This window comes from Barbus barbus (genome assembly GCF_936440315.1).
Source record: "Barbus barbus genome assembly, chromosome: 29".
In the NCBI taxonomy this organism is placed as follows: domain Eukaryota; kingdom Metazoa; phylum Chordata; class Actinopteri; order Cypriniformes; family Cyprinidae; genus Barbus; species Barbus barbus.
In genome coordinates, this window is record NC_136757.1 from 18,472,736 (window position 1) to 18,491,929 (window position 19,194).

At 37.8% G+C, this 19,194-nt stretch overlaps 1 protein-coding gene across 1 annotated transcript in view; it reads left to right on the forward strand.

The window, feature by feature from the left end:
• The first annotated feature begins 2,019 nt into the window (after positions 1-2,019).
• The window catches only part of LOC306849705 (membrane-associated guanylate kinase, WW and PDZ domain-containing protein 3-like), a 53,051-nt gene continuing 35,876 nt past the window's right edge, over positions 2,020-19,194 (forward strand). Inside the window, exons 1-4 of the mRNA XM_079384949.1 lie at positions 2,020-2,293; positions 8,361-8,650; positions 11,693-11,809; positions 18,899-19,018. Of these exons, the coding sequence (XP_079241075.1) occupies positions 8,371-8,650; positions 11,693-11,809; positions 18,899-19,018 (517 nt within the window). The 5' untranslated portion in view covers positions 2,020-2,293; positions 8,361-8,370. The remainder of the gene's footprint in view (positions 2,294-8,360; positions 8,651-11,692; positions 11,810-18,898; positions 19,019-19,194) is intronic.

Genomic DNA, 19,194 nt, shown 5'->3' on the forward strand with positions numbered 1-19,194 from the left:
GTGTGAGAAGCATTAAAGGTTTGTTTTTTTGTGGTAAATTTTATAGAATCCAATGAGGGTCAGAACATAACTGGGTTGTATATCTAGATACTGAACCTAATACAAGTGCTAACAGAAAGTATATGTGCATAATAAACTATGGACTTAACTGAGTGTTTAAATATGAGTGATGTGTTTCTGAGTGTGTGTATGTGTGTTTCTGTTTGTTCCCATGTACAGTCTATAGGGGTGCACTGGGATTGCAGTAAGCAGGCGCTTCTGTACTAAACCTGAGTCATAGTCAGCCCTTTCTTAGGTGCTTCATTGACTTTAACCCCCAGCCAAACACATTCACACTTCCACACAACTGTGGCACTGCAGCAGGCATTCCATCTTCCCCTCTGTAATGAAGAGAATGTCTTATTAATTGCCCATTGTTATTTATGATACCGAAGGGCTGTATGCATTATTGAAGAAATACTCGGTTGTTTCTTCGCAAGCAGCTCGATGCAATTGTCCGTTAACTCTCGTTAATATCTTATAATGTATTTTATGAGGCAATTGCACGTATTGGAAAATGATCTAGCCAAAGATGATGTCTTGCTTGGGGTGGGTGGTGCTTGCGGGTTGCACGCGCTACTGGTACTGTATCCAAGATACCCACACAGTTTCCTTGGTAACCGGAGAGAGCACATGGATAAAGTGTGCGCATTAGTTAATGACGCTTACGACATTTCTTTCTTTTTTCATCCAAAACAGTGTAATAATAGCGGACTAATTTTTGACGATTACAGTAGTGTTTATGCAGGGTTTTACAAAACACACATCACACATGTAACCCCATGGACCTGGAACAGGGAGTTGCTTCTGATTGTCTTCAGTAAGAGTTTGCGCAGACTTCATAGCGAACCGTAAACTGTGAACGTATTCCGCTGATGTCACGATCAACGAGACCACCGAGAGTGTCACCCACCTACAGGCTCATCGCCGTCATGAGGAAAAAAAGAATAGCTACAGTTTGTTACAAATACAGCACTTTTATAAATGCAGTTACACAGGAAACGTGTCATTTTCCGGCAGTAAAATTCCGTTTCCATTGTATTTTTGCACTACAATTTATTTTTAATCAGATATTCTTAACTGTAAAACTGAAGTAAATATGCCAAATAATTTATAAACTGAATAGTACATTGTAAAAAAAAAAAAATAATTAAAAAGTTTTAATGATCTTTATGGATAGTGTAGGCTATAAGCCTAGGCTTATAGCTACATTGATGTAGCTCAGCTAGGCTGAGCTACAGCCTAGGCTTAGCTGTATCAATGTAATATTTATTCGGTGTAGCTACTATTAGGGCATTCCCAGAATTCCCTGTGGGAACCACATATTCTTATTTTTAAAATGAGTTTTTGGGGTTATGATATGATGTTTATAGCATGCATTTACGTTGTTATGTTTTAAACAATAAATAAATGAATAAACAAGCAAACAAATATAAATAAAAACAGGAATAAAAAAAAATGCCTTTAACTGGCCAAAGGATAAAAAACTAAATAAAATACTCAAGTAAAGTTTTCTTGTTTTGAGAATGACCCTGTGACCAAGAATGAAAATGCACAATTAGTGTTTATTATTTAACACTTACTTCGTCCGTGAATTTCCTTTGCACTTGTTGACAGTAGATGAGCGTTCAGAGATTTTCAAAGTGTCACCAAAATAAATAAATTTTATATCCCATACTCGCCTTGAGTCTTTGATCAGAATGTTCGCATGCGTAATGAGAGGCACGCAGTCATATTCATTATCAATTTAAATACATCTTCTTGATTGAAGTATTTGGGTAAGGAGTCACGGCGCGTTCATGTATTCCCAGTCTAGCGCGGCGCTGTCCAATCACCTGCATCCACAGGCGGTCCGATCCGTCCCTGTTTCACACAGCGTTCCCTCCCAGTCCCTGCCTCCTCCTCCTCTCCTCCCCTCCGCTTGGCTGCCTTATCATCGCTTCCTTATTGCCAAACCTGCAAAGACAGGGCTGTACTGAATGCAGCGTAATTTTGACCCATGTTCCCTTAGCTGAGCGGCCCTGAGGGCACGAGGCTTCCGCGCGGGACTGTAATGCTACACTGTCCTCCCTCTCCGGCCAGTTCATCCTCAGCAGCGCAGAGCTATGGACCTGAAACCGTAGTGCTCTTCCAACACAGCGTATCTGCAGTCACCTGCGACTCCAATAGGCAATCAATATTGATAGAGTATTGTTAAGGATTACAGCCATAAGGCAATAGCCTACGTCGCGGGGGGAAGGCTGGAATTATGAAGGTATGTCACAGACCGCCGCATTATTGCTTGGCTGACCATCCGATACTACTGCCATATGCTTTTGTCCATTCATTTCTGTAGGTGTACCGCGCGAATTCCATTATGTCCTTGCGTGGCGACTGGTGCCAAGGGAGCCACTTTGCCTTTGCAGCATTTAACGCCGTGCGCGCTCTCCTTGTCAGCAGCTTTGTTTGTGTCAACTAGCTCCGTCACATTAAACCGCGATTCATTTCAAGTCGGCATCTGCTACTCGTTCCTGTCTTTAGTAAAAGATGTTCGCGTGAAAGTGTCTCTCAGACAACAATAGCAGTACATTAGCGTGAACGCGTGAGTGAACTGTTGGTCCACGTAGTAAAACAGCGGCCTCAAGCACTCCTGTTTGGAGGCAACGTAACCCTGTCAGATCTAAACGAATATGGGTGTTTTTCTCTATGTGTGTGAGAGACACCGAAAGTGTTGCGTGTGTAACGCGAGAGCGAGCAGGTGCTGAGAAAATGTGTCAGACCAGTTGCGACTCGCCGTGCTGTGTGGGTTTGCAGTGATGTGGGATTCATAGTCCACTCTGCTGGTAAATAATGACCATTGCAGTCATTGGCTAGCAGCATGCAGCCCCTCTCGGCACCATCATAACCCTCCACAGCGTTTATGGCCACACTCATACGCATATCAGTGTGTTTTATTAGGGTTGTGAGAGCTCAGGGATATTATAAGGAGGAATGGTGGTTACATGTGTTTGTTCGCTGAGCATCTGTGAGGGAATTTGGCATGTGTCATTCAGTAAACAATCCAATGTTAAACAGAATTAGAAGGAGATTTATTGCCAAGCATGTTCGTTCACACACACACACACACACACACACACACACACACATGTTGGTTTTTGTGGCTTATGGGGACTCTCCATAGGCGTAATGGTTTTTATACTGAACAAACTGTGTGTGCTATTGCCCTACACCAACCCTACACCTAAACTTAGCCCTCACAGGAGACTTTGTGCATTTTTAGATTTTCGAAAAAACACCATTTAGTATGTTTTTTAAGCCTTTTGAATTACGGGGACATAGGCAGTGTCCTCATAAACCACCTTCATATTGTAATACCTCTGTCATACCCATGTCACTATACAAATTTGTGTCCTCATAAACCACATAAACATGCTCACGCACACACACAAAATGGTCTTGAAGCTTCCAGTACACAGAAAAAAAAATACTAAAATACTAAAAATACTTAGAGTCAAATAACTTATGTTGACAATAGACAAGCTAGATAAATAATATATGTACTGTACATTGAGATAAAATTATGCAAGAGAATGTGAATAAGAAAAGAGCAGAATATAATAATTTTTTTTTTAAATTGCACATCAATGTCTTGGAAAATGATTAAACCCATACAAACATTTGTTACTTTAAATAAAATAAACATTTACTGAAATAAAATAAAAAATTGTAATATTTTATTTAGAATGTACTAAATATTTTATGTACTAAAATAACTATAGAAATAAATAAAAATGAATAATATATATATATATAGACATATTTACAAATATATAGACATATTTAAAAAAAATGACACACACAAAACAAAAACATAAAATGAAAATGGCAAATATATTTAAAAACTACTGTAAAACAATAACTATATGTTAGTAAATGTTGCAAAAAATAACATTGGTCCACAGATCAGTAGGCTACAGTTTAGTCATCATATGCATATACTCAAAGGTGAAAGTCATGATAGCCCAAGGATTACATTGATAAAAGAGTTAGTACATATTATATTCACATTATCACACATTAAACATTTTTTTATCCATTTTGAATATGATAAAGTATGTAAAAATGACCATCACTGACCACTTTGCCATGCTAATGCTGCAGAACTGCCTCCCTCTGTCACTCTTCTGTATCTCACTCTATCTTTCCCCCAGGCTGCAGACTTTCATACCTCTCCTCTCCTGTTCTCTGCTCTCCCTGTTACATTTGCTTGTTACTCTCGTAAAAGCTGCTAGCATGAAGGTTATGGACTTAAATCAGCAGCCAATAGTGTCGTTACGCAAATGAGCCTGTGCAGGTGTGCATTGTGGGAATTCATGTATGAGCGTGTGTGCAAGTGCTGTAAAGTTTAATCTCTAGAATACATAGTTGACTTGTAACATTTCAATTTGCAGTGAAAAGACACTTTCAGTGGCGTAAAAGTGACAAGCTGAAATTGCATTTGATCTTTGGTTTTGTAGCCCTGAACTAATGTGACTTGAATCATGTTGGAATTACGTCTAGTGTGACCTCTTCTGAATTCCAGGTTGTTTGTTTTTATTGAGGAGAAACCTTGACTGCTGATGTGGAGAAATAACAAACCCCATGGCTCTTCATCGCCCAGGACGCTTTAATGGTTCAGCACATAACAGCAGACTGATGTACTGAGGCTCTTTACACAGGAGCGATCCGCATTGTGATGCCGCAGAGAGATTTTAAACACGTCTCTGAGTGATTTGATATTAGTTGGATCTGATTTGCAGAAGTTAGAGTTTTATTTAGCTGTACTTTTTCCATCTAAAACAACTTCTGTAGACATTTTCAGTCTCTGTCGAGCTGGTCTTTCTAAAGGAATCCTGCTTAAACCAGCCTAAACTGATTTGCTGGTTTTAGCTTAAGATGTAAAGTGCTGGAAACCCATCTGAAACCATGCAACAAACCAGCCTGGAAGACTAAATAAGATGAGCAAACCAAGTAAGGCTTTTTTCCAGAGCAGAAGTGGGTGATGTTTAATCTTGTGTTTCTCTAATTTGGGAGCTCAAGTCAAGTTCATTTCTACAGTACAATGAGATCAAGACATCCCATAATCATTTGCTTCAGAGAGGGAACACGGGGTAGAAATCGAATTTCATTCTTCTCTGATCTTCAGCCTTGTTCCACAGCATGAACAATAATTAACATTAAGAGTTGCTGCATTAGATGTCGACACAATCTCAAACAGCAGCGTATCCGTGCGCCATTCACAAAACTTTGATCTACATCTCTCTCCTTGGCCCAGTGACATCTGGACCTTTAGTTTTCAATTAAACCTGTTCTCGATTTGAGTATGTTCATCGACTCACCTGAAGATCCAGCAGGATTTATCTTCTCTCTGCACTTTATCTTTGGAGGCACAGACTCCCTCACAGTTAATGAGAATATTCAATGTGTTCAGGCAGGGTTAGAGACCTAACCTTAGGTTTGAAGTCACATTTTGAAAACTGTAAGTTAGACGTTTTCTACATTCCACTTTTGCTCTACTTGTGCATTTATCCAGCTTTTACTTAAAACTTGGCATTATGTACTACATATACTGTTGTTCATTTACACTACTAGTCAAAAGTTTGGAATAATTACAATTTTGTATGAAGTCTCTTATGCTCACCAAGGATGCATTTATTTCAAAATCAGTAAAACTTTTCTATTCAAATATATTTCATTCCTGTGATGGAAAATCAGAATTTTCAGCAGCCAGTCTTCAGCATCACATAATCACTCAGAAATCATTTTAATATGCTGATTTAGTGCTTAAAAAACATTTCTTATTGTTTAAAATGTTGAAAATTGTTTATGCTGCTTAATACTTTTGTTTTTGAAACATCTTTTGATCAAATAAATGCTGCTTCTGTGAATGTAAAACTGGCAGTTAATTCGCTTTGGATAAAAGTATCTGCTAAATGAATAAATGTAAAATAGCCATGTTGCATAGTCGCCATATCAAATATTTCCTGATACTGTTCATGCAAATGTATCTGGCCATTCAAATGACTTTGAAATGCATCTGTTGCATTAGAAGCATTATTTCTATGCAATTCTGTCTTAAATGCTCTTGAATGGTATGAAAAATGCAAAGAGTTCTTTTGTTTGGGGTTATGAGTATTTATTCATGGGGTGGCAGTTTTGGGCACCTTTCCAAAGTACTTAATCAATTATTCTCAACATCTCAGCAGCCCATGAAGACTCAGCATGCATATGTAATGCGGAGGATGCAAGCAGGATTTAATCAGAGAGGGAAAGGGCTTTAGATTGTGATAAAATACACAGATGCCACTCAGCAATGATATACTTGAAGAAACTTGCCTCGAATGGGAGTGTATGTCTGTGACACACAAAACATCATCCCAGAGGGATGCCAGAAACATAGCTAACAAAGTGGTAGACAAGATCCAGATGCATATTTAAAGCTAAGTTATATATTAATCTTGTATCCTAAGTGCTGAGTCTTATTTTACTTGCATGAGAGGTTTTCCGGCAAACTGTACACCCTCTCATATCACATTCACAGTGTACTGTGTGTGTGCTCAAGTGAGGTGCGAACACACTGCGGCAGGTTGGATGGACTTTGATACCGGGCATTTGAAGTGCTCTCGCCACTGTTTGCTTTTAGTTTTTAAGGTGACTCGCTTTGCTATTTCTCCACAGCTCCAGGTAGAGTCTGTACAACCTGGAGTTATAACTTTCTCTCTCTTTGTGAGGTAATGGAAAAGACCCGCAGCCGTGGAATGCACGGCCTCCTCTCCTCCCCTCCCTGAGTTTACTGCAATGGTGTTGCTATGTAACTCTGTTAGTATTGTCCATTTAAAGACTCAGCCACCCCCCACCCTCACTGATGCATATCAGATGATGCATTAACTAATGTGTGCTCTTTGCACTGCAGGCTTGTGATCAGAAACTCTGAAGTGTTATGTAATTTTCAGATGATTTGTGTTTTATTTTTCCTTGTATTTTTGTGTCCTTAGCTTTTGATTAATGTCTATAGAGACTATATGAGTCGCTATATGGCTAAGCAACAGGGACACACATGCAGAGAAAGAGAGAGAGGGCCTTCTGCAGCCAACCCTGATGCGTAATTTGGCAGATCCTCTGAGATACTGATTCGTTATGTATTTTTTCTACTTTACAATCTTTAGTGGAAAGCCCCAGAAGATTTTGCTGGAAAAACGTGTAAATTTGCGGTAGCGGAATCGTTGACACCTGAAATAGATCTATGCATTTTTAATGAGCCCATGTAAATTGTGTTTGTGGATGGAATCACCCCCCCACTGCGTTTTGACCATCTGTTTGCTTGTTTTGTTTCAATTTGGAGACTCGTATCATGTGTTTAGATTGTGGAATACAACTGGGACTCGCATAAATGTATTTGAGAAGGCCCTTGCCTCTCATTTTGTGCCTGTTAGAAGAGTTATGGGACATGCATTCTCATTCTGTATGTATTTGACTTATGTGGCTGTTTATGTTACTGTAGAATATGTCTTCAAATTTACATGTAAAAAGACATTCAGTTGTGTTTTCTTTGCTTAATGTACAGTACATTACTGTTGAAATGTTTGGGGCTGGTTTGATTTTTAAAAGAAGTCTCTTATGCCCATCAAGTCTGCATTTATTTGATCAAAAATACAGTAAAAACAGAAATATTGTAAACTGTGATAGCAAAGCTGAATTTTCAACAGCCATTACTCTAGCATTCTTTAATGAATAGAAAGTTCAAAAGAACAGTATTTATTTGAAATGGATATATACTGTCAGTAGTGTAGTTTAAATGCATATATTTTTTTAATATTTTCTGTTTCTCAAGACTGTCTGTCACTATAACCAATAAACCAATATTATGACATTCATTATATGACACACAGTAAAAGTGTTTGAGGCTTCAGAATGATCTGAAATTATTCATATTCGATTAACCTATTTTGAAAACCAAAATAGCTTGGATACCCTGAACATTTTTTAATAAATTTTTGTGCAAAGACCCTGATTTGTAGGAAACCCTTTAGAAAAAACAACAACCCTAAGCTAGTTTAAGGTGGTCTTCTGACCTGTTCAAGCTGGTCTTCAGTTGGTTTAGCTGGGTGGCCAGCTGGTCTCACAGTCAGACTAGCTGAAAAGTGCCTAAAATCAGCCAGCTGACCATCCTGACCTAGCGGGGAAATCAGCAAATCCCAACAAACCATCTTAAGCTTGTTTAAGGTGTTTTTTGGCAGGAAAATCTCCTTTTTAATTTTTGCAGACACAAATTAAACATGTTTTCCTCTTTCTTTTTCTTTCAGCGTGGTCAATATGTCTAAGGCCACTGTTACGAAGCTGCACTGGCGCTCGAAAGTGCAGGAGAGCTTCGTCCCGCTGGGCGGAGCCTCGGGAGAGCTTGGTGTGGCCATTGGAGGTGGTGCAGATTATGGAGAGTTCCCATTTGTTACAGCAGCACCTGGGGGTGGAGCCACTGTTGGTGACATCATCCTAGAGATCGGCGGTACACCTGTCCTGGGATTGACCCTGGGAGATGTGAGAGGGGTTCTGAACTCATGTCCACATCCAATTCGGATCAAAACCGTATCACCAGGTACTCTATTTATCAATTAGAACAAATTGACTGGTGTATGATTAGGCACTGTAAGTTGGAGAATAACAGCCTTGTGCACTGATCCAACTCCTACTTTGCATTTGATAAGAGAAGGTCCATGCAAAGAGAAGAATTCCTGAATATTCTTTTGATCAAGATACAGTTTGCAGAGTAGAATTAGATTAACTAAATTTTAAACTGTCATAACTTCCTCACCATCATGTCATTTCAAACCTCTATGACTGTCTTCTGTGGAAAAGAGGAAATTATGAAGAATATTCAGACCTTTTTTCTTTAATTTAATAAAACTGAAAGGGGACTAAGGCTGTCAAACTACAAATTGAGAGAAAAGATTTAAAAAAAAATACTATAAAATTGGTCATTAAATGTGTGGGCTATATTCATTGTGAATGCACAAGTCCAGTTCATAAACAAATTCTGAACTGATTTAATGAAAAGAACAATTAATTCATGAATCGAACTTGGTATTTCTCTCATGAACAAGGAGTGCTAGTGTCAAGTTATCAGTCAATATTGATTTTTATTGGTCCTGAACACTTAAAATGTAGTACAAAAGTGATATGGTATTTTTGGTATGGCTACTTTTATGCTATTTTTATGGTAAATTTTTATTTTTATTTGTCATTTTGGACAACAATTTTGGCCTCCGTCTCTATTTCCTTTCATTATACTGGAAAGAGTGGTCAGGATATTCTTTAGAAATTCACTTTTTGTTATCCACGGAAAAAAGAAAACCAAAGTTTGAGCGTGAGTAAATATTGACAATGTTCTTTTTAGATGAAATATGCACTTATTAAATTAAATACATGGGTTGTGTGAGAGCTTTATACCTAATGAAAATATATAGCCCTGAGTAGGTCACAGTGTTGACATGTCACGCGCTAGTGTCATTCTGCCCGAGGATTGTATTATCCTAATCTAACCTGCCTGAATACGTCAGTTCAAGATGCTCCATGGGGATTTGATTTACTGTATTCATGTCTAGCTTCTACAGAAGGAAGTGTTAAGAATTTTTAGTTGCTCTTGACACCATAAATAAATGCTTAATGAAGGCATTTCAGTCTCTCAGATTTGTCAACACAATGTTGTGAACTACTGTAACAAGAATGTCAAATAATGCTTTCTTATGTGAGGAAAAAGCTAAAAGCTTCTAAAAGCTTTTGTATTAATTAAATTACACAACAAAAAAATACTGTATCACTGATGCTTTTAGATATTTCTGAAGGACAGAATGGTTGAGCATAGCAACTTTGCTACTTGAATTAGTAACTAGATTTTTTATGGAAATAACAAAAGTAGAAACTGACTGAAAATAATTTGATTTTATTATTTTTTTTATTTATAAAATACACCTTTTTAAATCCCGCTGAATTAATGATACTCTACCGTTCAAAGGTTTGGGTTCAGTAAGAATTTATTTGACAGTAAATACATTTATAAAGTTACAAAGGATTTCTAATAAATATTCCTTTGAGCCTTATATTAATCAAAAATCTTGTTTTTATTATTGATAATTAGTGCACCAGTGCAGCATATCAGACATTATTTCTAAGGGATCATGTGACACTGAAGAGTGTTGGAATGGCTGCTAATTCAGCTTTGCATTACATAAACTACATTTTAATATACATTAAAACGATTATTTTAAATTGTAATCATTCACAATATTACTGTTTTTTACAATATTACTGATTTTGATCAAATAATTGCAGCCTTGGAAGCATAGAGACTTTCAAAAGCATTAAAATGTTTTACTGATGCCAAGTTTTGAATGTTTTTGTACATTCACACCATGTCTACACACACATTTACACATTACAACCAGGTGAAATGCAACAAATTTCCAAATAAGCTATTATTTGTTTATTTTTTTTATCTGGTCATCACTTAGAAGTGGAAATGCTGTGTGATGTAACATATCTCAGCCAATCAGAAAAGTGTATGGATAAGAAGCATAAAACGCATACCACATAATGTATTTTCTAACATCTGTTTTGTTACTTCAGTTGGCATCCTTTTTATCTTTCCTCATAGAACTTCAGGGGTCCATCCAATGTTTCGGAACCTGTATACCTGTAACTCATTGGCTTTTGGTCCAGTGAGTTTTTGATAACATAAAAATTACTGACAAAATGTAGTATTGCTTGTTGCTGTTGTGATTGGTTCAGACAGAAACTCCGATTACTCTTACTCTCTTGAATTACACAGTATTTTTCTTAATAACATCATGTAAAAGATTCTGATATGCAATATCTACACCAGGTCTTCACCTTCCCACAGTTCAGTGTCAGACATTAAGTGGATGTGACATCCTGCACTCTATTACTTAACCTCTCCGGAGCTCTGTCCTGGTCAGCCCGATTGATCGCTGTCAGCGTGGGTGGAGTGGGGGGTGGAGCCTGGTTTCGGTGCGTAACGGGGCGGGCAATCCCTGTCCACAATGTATAAAGACAATCAATATCCAGCGTGAAAGGAAGCTGGCTGTCATCTAAGGTCATAACGCACTTTAAAAAATGAATAGATCAGCAGGAAATTACTCATCGTACCTTTCCCATGAGTCCTTGAGGAGTCCATGTGTTGAGATTGTGTGTGGAAAGGACCACCGCATTATATTAAGTGCAAAAATCAATATAGAGAAGCCGAGCGGGGAAGATAGGTCCTCGTTAGGTGCTCCGCAGTGCTTGTTTGTGACAACAGCACACTGACCTCAGAGACTCCTGCAGTCTCAGTGTGCATGTAAGGTCTGAGGTGCTACTGTGGTAACCTGGGGTGTGTGGTATTAGGATTGAAATCAGGGTGAGAGACTGTTTTACCCTTATCACTTTTTAAGGTGTATTTCAGCTTGTTTATTTTCAGAACAGCGTCTTTGACAATTTCATTTTGCCAGTTCACCTTTTTTCTCATATTTCCATGGTGACAGCAATGTTCTATTTGTGAGTTTGGCAACAGTGCTGTTATTAAAAAGTGGTTTCAGATCGCACCATCTCATTCTTGCTCATGTGTTCTGTTTGTAATCTGTAGGCTCAGCTCTCTGTAAGGATCTGAGACTTTACCTGAGCAAGTGTTTTACACCCGGATCCATGGACAGCCAACTCCAACAGGTCATACGAGAGAACCTCTACCTGCGCGCCGTGCCCTGTGAGTGACACACACCTACGTTCTTCAGTAATACAGGGGCCTTTAACGCAGGATGTCAAACTAATTTTGGAGAAAAAAATATGAAAATGTGCATTACAGTTTTTTTTTTACGATCGCTGATATTTTTTTCAATACTTTTACCAATTTTCCTAAATTCTTAACACAGTTAGCATTACATCCGTCTGTGTAGGCTATATAATTGACACATTTCTTGTTGCTTTGACACAAAATGCATACAGTTAACACAAATTTAAAATGCTTGAACTTATTTTACACACAAGCTCAACAAAGACCAAAACAATTTAATTTTACTGCCAAATTTTCAAACGCTTTCACACTATATGTCAGAACAGATAACATCATGTTCTAAAGCTAACTTATAGGCTAAAGTCAAAGTGAACAGCTGTTCATATTGTGAATTGAAACACAAATATGTCCCCTGTATTTTATTCCATTGCTAATGAGAAACAACTGATTGAAGTTATGCAAATATACAGCTGATACCCATCTAGGAAACACACTCAGGTGTTGAGGTTCTTTCAATCGCATGACCATATGATATAAAAGAGGACCTGTTTGGGCTGATGAGATTTTAGAAGATCTGCACCAAAGACTGATGCCAGAGAAAGGGGACAGGTGGGAAACCACTTGCCAATATATGTGATCACATGCAACAATGTGGCATTCCACCATTCCCATTGCAGTCAGAGCCTGATTTGACACCCATTCGAGAATGATGTCTCTTTTCCTTGCCTCTTACTCCCCTTTCTTCAACCCCATTGAGGAGTTTTTCTCAGCCTGAAGATGGAAGGTTTTTGACCATCGTCCACATCGTCCAAATGTCCCTCCAGGATACAATGGATGCTGAATGCCAAGACATCACAACAATACCAGGAACGATAAGGCATACCAAAAGATTCTTCCCAAGATGCCTTTCCAGAGAAGATATCAGGTGTGATGTGGAAGAGAACATGTGGCCAAACGCAGAAGACCAGGCAGATTAGATTATTATTATTTTTTTTATTATTCTTCTGTGGGTTTTTCTGTTTGTATATTCACATAATAAATGACAGCTATATTGCATATTGTTTTAGTTTTCTTGCATTCTTGTTTTCTGTCTTGTTTTTCTAATGTCCTGTTGCAAGTAAAACCTTTACTGCAGCAATTCTGCCTCTGTCTTTCCCCCCTTTCTGCAGCAAAATAAACAAAATACATGCATTTAGTAAACCCAACAAAACAAAAATGTAGAGAGGCTTCAAAAGAAACTGTAGTGTAAAACACAATCTGATCAATGCAATATACTGTCTATTAAGGTCAGACCTGACATCTAAAATAATGCAGTTTCTGTAATTCCATTTGATGTCAGTGTTTTTATGATATTGTGCTATCATTGATTAAATGTTCCTGTTGGAAGACAACATGTGTTAGTGTTTTGGAATAATAATTACATTTTGAGACATGTTTGCAGTGTTTTGGTAGACGTAGTGTATTGTGTTAGTGTATTATTGTAATTTGAAAATGAGTGTTGGAGTTTAGTTTGCAATGTGTGATTTTGAGCACGAAATTAACTGTTTTGTCAGTTGTGTGTTGTATGTGTGTTGGTGCGTTAAGAGTTTAGGAAAATTGTTAGAAGTATTGAAAAAAATGTCATAGCGATCGTAAAAAAACTGTAAATGTCCAGTAGTAAAATGTATTATGCTCATTTACTGACTGTTTAAACAAAAGTACTCACTTCCTCTGGTAAACTCTAATCTGACTGAGTTTACACAATTTTTGGGAATAAAGGCAAACAATTTTCTTTAATCCGTGTGTCTAAAAACAAAATCATGCTTACAAGATACCAGATTGGCACAACAAGTGCTTTTGAGGATAATATAATCGCTGGATTTGTCCATGTTTGTCATTTAAAGGTGCACAATGGCTTTATTCAGGCTTCAGGGAAAATCTGATTTTTTTACTTTTATTAAATCTGTTTTTATACTGTCTGTTTAAACTGTAAGTTTACACTGACTAAGTTACTGTTACACATAGCCAAATTTTACTGACTTACGTACTGTAGGTTCACCAAGCATGAGACTTTAGAGATACAGTAGATTCTGTGTCATATATTAAGTTTAACACTATTCAAATCTGGACATATGTCACAGATAACTGCAAAAGAATTAATTTAATCTGATTTCAACTGCCTACATAAGTGGTTTGGATTAGGTTTATACAAATTTCATTTGAGTTTTTTGTGTTTCCTCTTCCAGTACAGGAAATAAAAAAGTGAAATGAATGGACGAGATTTGTTTTAACCTTTTGTACTAATTTTTGCACAAGTAAAACTCTGATCACTGACTTGACACATTTTCAACACATTTGTTTTTTTTATTATTTTCCTTAAAACTCTTCATAGACCCCCACTCCATTATTTAAAGGGTTAGTTCACCCAAAAATTAAAATTAGCCTGTGTTTTACTCGCCCTCAAAGCATCCGAGGCCTCCTGTAACGAATCCATGCATTTTTTTAAAGAAAAATATCCATATTTCAAACGTAATAAACACCTTTTTCTTACTTCCACTGACTGTGGTATGTGGAAGCCGTTCCAGCGGATGACGTAGGACGTCGGCGTTGCTTGATTAGTGACGAATGCGGAGAGAGAACAAAACAAAATGCCGGTCACAAATTAGAAGTACAAACCGAGGCTTTGTAACAGGGGCGTAGGCAGTGGATGTGTCTGACTCTGAATTAGAGAACTATTATAACATATCAAATAACTAAAATAAATAAAATGTGTTTTTGCATAATTCTTGATGAGTTTGATTGACAGTGGTGTTAGCCAATTGTTATCCAGGCTTGTTTCGGGCATGTCGTGCATGTAAATTTGTGCATGTTCACCCATTCAGTTGGACTGTAATTTCTTTTCAGTTCCACGCACGAATTGGTTCATTCTGTGAAGCCAGTGTTGTGCCCATTTTCGACTCCCTGACAAATTATTACTCCCCTCGTTGAAATCGCTACCTGATTGCCTAATCCTAACCCCACCCCTAATCCTGACCCCTCCCCCACACCTAACCCTAAACCTACCAATACTAGGGGGGTAATAATCTGGCGGGGGTCAGAATTCGGCACTACACCGGGAACACACTATAGCCCTACTGTAAGGCCGATTATTAATGTCATTTGGGCTCAGGCAGTGTTTCATTCAGTGTTCAAAGTCATTTGGTGTGCAGTGTCTAAAGAATTTAAGACCAGCTGTTGCCAGTCATATTCACAAAGATTAGCCTATTTCTTTTAATTAGCATTATTATTATTTGTTTTAATACATTTTGTGACTGATGTCACGCTGGATCTGGATCAGCGCTTGTGTCAGGTACTGTCATGAACGCATGTTATATAAGCCAAGAGGAGACTGGTTTTCCTTTGCTAAAGTAAGGAAACTTTGCTTCCTTTGCTGCTGTATACAAACTCGCGAGACTAGCATATCTTAGAGGCGCGTGCACGATTCATACGTCCTACGTCATCTGCCAGAACGGTTTAGTGTTCGCTATGTTTATTTATCTTACAGAAACACATGGATTCGCTACAGGAGGCCTTTATTCACCCCCTGGAGCCATGTGAGACACGTTTTATTATGGATGCACGCACTTTATTTCACGTCTTCTGGACCGTTGACAGAATGCACCCGCTTATCCCCATTGTAAGGCTTGGGGGCCATGACAAATTTTAATATAACTCTAATTGGATTCGTCTGAAAGAAGAAAGTAATATACACCTAGGAGGCTTTGAGGGTGAGTAAAACACAGGCTAATTTTCATTTTTGGGTGGACTAACTCAGTGTTTCCCACTAGTGTGTCGCGGAAAATTATCAAAAACTTCCTTATCCCTATTATATTTTGTTATTATTTTAAATCAGTGCTATTTGTCATTATGTCCGTTTGTGGGTTTGACAAATATTTAACCAATGAAAAGCATTCAAAAGAGCTTGTGACTAAACCTCGTAACGCCATTGGATCCTCAAATTGTCAGTCAAACCTCATAACTCCACCCCACTTCATTCAGAATGAAGTGCCGCAACACGCAGTCTGCTTCTTTGCAATGCAAGGGTAAATAAAGAACTGATGTTTGAATAAGTGGAGCGTTTTCTTTACTCAAGAAATTCAGTCTATAAAGGCTAATGTTTTTGTGTGTATAAAGAGCAGAGAAGAGTCTTAGAATTTGCTGTCTAGTTGTAGCCAATACACTTTTGTACGTTTTAAATATCATAGCTGTTCATCTTTTATATCATGAGATTTTGGCCAAATGTATTACCAGCAAGAGAAACTGAGCGCCCATATAGCCAAAATAAACTTTATAACCTGCAAACTGGTGAAAACGTGATGCTATTCATTTACTGCGTCAGAGACAGCCGTTCTAATGATGGACAAAACACAGATCTCTGTCACTCGCTCATCAAAAACCTCATTAACTCCATTTGAGTATGATTTTCAGAAATTAAGTGCCAATAAAGCCAAAATACCAACTCTGATGACGCAATGTTTAATTATTGGGAAAAAATTTTAAATAAGTTTTTCCTTTCTATCTTTTTTTTTGTGTAATGCTTAGTGGTGCCGTGGGATTTTTTTACATATCAAAACTGTGCAGTGGCAGAAAAAAGGTTGAGAAACACTGAACTAACCCTTTGACAAAATGCATATGGACCAGACCTAATGCTTTTTTAGTCATAGGTCTGGCTACATGAGAAGATTATACAATATGTAAAATGACTCCCTGCTGCTTCTCTCTGTCCACCAAGGGCTTCTTAGCCTGAAAAAGGTTGAAGACCCTGCAGTAAAACAACTGCATTGAAAACACAAACGAGAAAGATACTGAAATACATCAGCCAGCAAAAACATGCATGCAATCTCATGCTTTGATGCTCTCAGAGACTGTAAACAAATCCAGTTTACAATCACGTCAAACCTCATGCGGAGTCAAAGGTTCAGTCACTTTGAGGCAATGCAATGCACTTTAACCATTGCCATGGCAGCTGTCATCAAATATCACAGCAGTGTGCTTATTGTGAATGGCACTGTTCCATATTTTGCCTTTGCAACAAAACGGCAACTATTTTCAGAAATGATTGCATACATTTATTAATGTATAGCTCCTGCCTGCCCCTTTAAAACATCAGGCAACGTTCACCATAACAGCTGATGCATTTAATCCGTCCCGCATGATTCAAATTTCACCTATTTCCTGCTCTTGAATCCCAAAGCTGCACATTTGTCTTTGTCTCCAGCCTGAAGTACCCTGCTGTGCCTTTCAGCGCTCCTGTGCATGCATATACGCATAAACGCATCAGCACCCAAACACAGACCCATTCACGCATGCTTGCAAATGTACACATAAGCACACTCATATTTGTACATCCATTCACATAACGTTTTATCTGTCGGTTCAGTTGCCATAGCCTGTCTACTTGAGAAAAAAAAAAAAAGGCTTTCCCAAATAACACGTTTATTCATCACATCATCATTTTGACACCATAAAGCAGCTCATTTTACTGTCACTTCTCTGAATAGATTGCTGGCAATTAGAAAACTGTAAGATGCTCATCTTATCGGTTCTTTTAGGATAAAATAGCACAGGTGTGTCAGTATAAATGTACATTGCTTTAACCAGGTGCTGAACGTCATGCTAAATAGTTAACATGGGGTTGCATTGGGGCTTTTAGAGTCAACATGAAGTCAGCATTATTTATTTTTCAAAAACACGTTACTAGTCTTATTTTGCGTAATTCATCAGTAAATGTTATTCTCAAGATGTAATAACTTGCTCAACTGTCCTTTCCAGCAGACATCACAGATTGCTATATTTCAACCCCAACCACCTGGCTCCATTCTGAAAATGTACGCCTGCTTTTCACAATACAATCAGTTTCTGATGGATACATTTTTTCCTTGTTAAATATACAGACTCAGAAATGTCACGTTACGAATGTTAAAAGCCCTCAATGTCAAAATCCTTAGTCTCATTCTACACATTCATTAGAGATTAATTTCAGAGTGAATGTATAGGTTCAAGTTTGTTGCATTAAAATGTCATTATTTCAAAAGAAAAAAACACTTTGCTTTTTGCATGGGCTGTCAGTAGGATAAATGCAATACAGGCACTGTGATGTCTTATAAGGGCTTGGGACAATGCAGTGTTTTGTTATTAATGGATGATTTATTGTATATAGTGGCTGAAGGCTTTTAAGTCATTACAGTCCTGCTTGATGTTGAGTAACTATGCGTTGTATCCATGCAATATGTGCGCTACCTCATAAACCACGTACCTTCTCTCTACCTGAAGACTTTTGCTTCAGAGCAATTTGTTATGCTGGCAAGGTCGATTGATCAAAGTGTGCAGGTTTTCTACTGTATCTCTTCCGCAACACCGGAGAGCTGCAGTGACCAGTTTAGCCTAAATTGGAATCCACTTCTAATCTACCTCAGGAAAATCCACTTTTCTCAACTTTCATTTGAGATGGAAAACTAAGAGGGAGTTGTATAATCTCATCACTGTGGGATTATAGAGCAAGTCTGAAGTGTTTGAAATCATAATCAGGTGTCGCCTCACAAATCATATGCAAACAGACGCACAGACAGTTTGGTTAGTATATAGTTAGTATGTAAACACTGTTATGTAACTGATTATAACTTAATTTGACACTCACATCAGACATTAAACTCTGCCTGTTTTCCATATCAATGCCAATCAACTTGCTACAAGTATGTGTGTGAGAGAGACAGCTGCGTCTCTGTTTTCTGAGGTTCTGTAGATCATCAAATGCATCAAAGCAGACTCGCCTCTTGGTGATGTCATCAGGTATTTTTTTTATATGCATTAGATTTTTAGCAAAGGGAAGATGCAAGTTTATGAAAAAATGATGATCTTTTAAAATGTCCTATGTGCTTGTAGCACTACTGGCCTTTCTATTTTTACATTCTCCATTTAAATGGCTTGTTGTCTACTTCTAACAAATTCATATGTCTTTTTTTGCTAAATTAAGCAAAAAGCAAAAACATTGTATTGTTTTCTAATTATTACATTCTTATGTTTGCTCTCCCTGCTTTGACCCAGGTACGACCAGGCAACCACGGGATGGAGAGATCTCAGGAGTGGATTATAACTTTGTGTCCATTGAGGAATTCTTCTCCTTGGAAGAGTCTGGAGCCCTGCTGGAAAGTGGGAAGTTTAAAGGTCAGTATCAGTATTGCCAAACCGTTGTTTCTTAACCAGGGTGTTCCATGTGGGACTCAATTTGACTTAAAATGATTTAAAATAAAACAAAAATGAGCTAAAACAACTAAACAGCAAGATATTTCTCATTTTAATTTCATGATTACCATGGTCTGGTAAAACCTGAATATATGAGA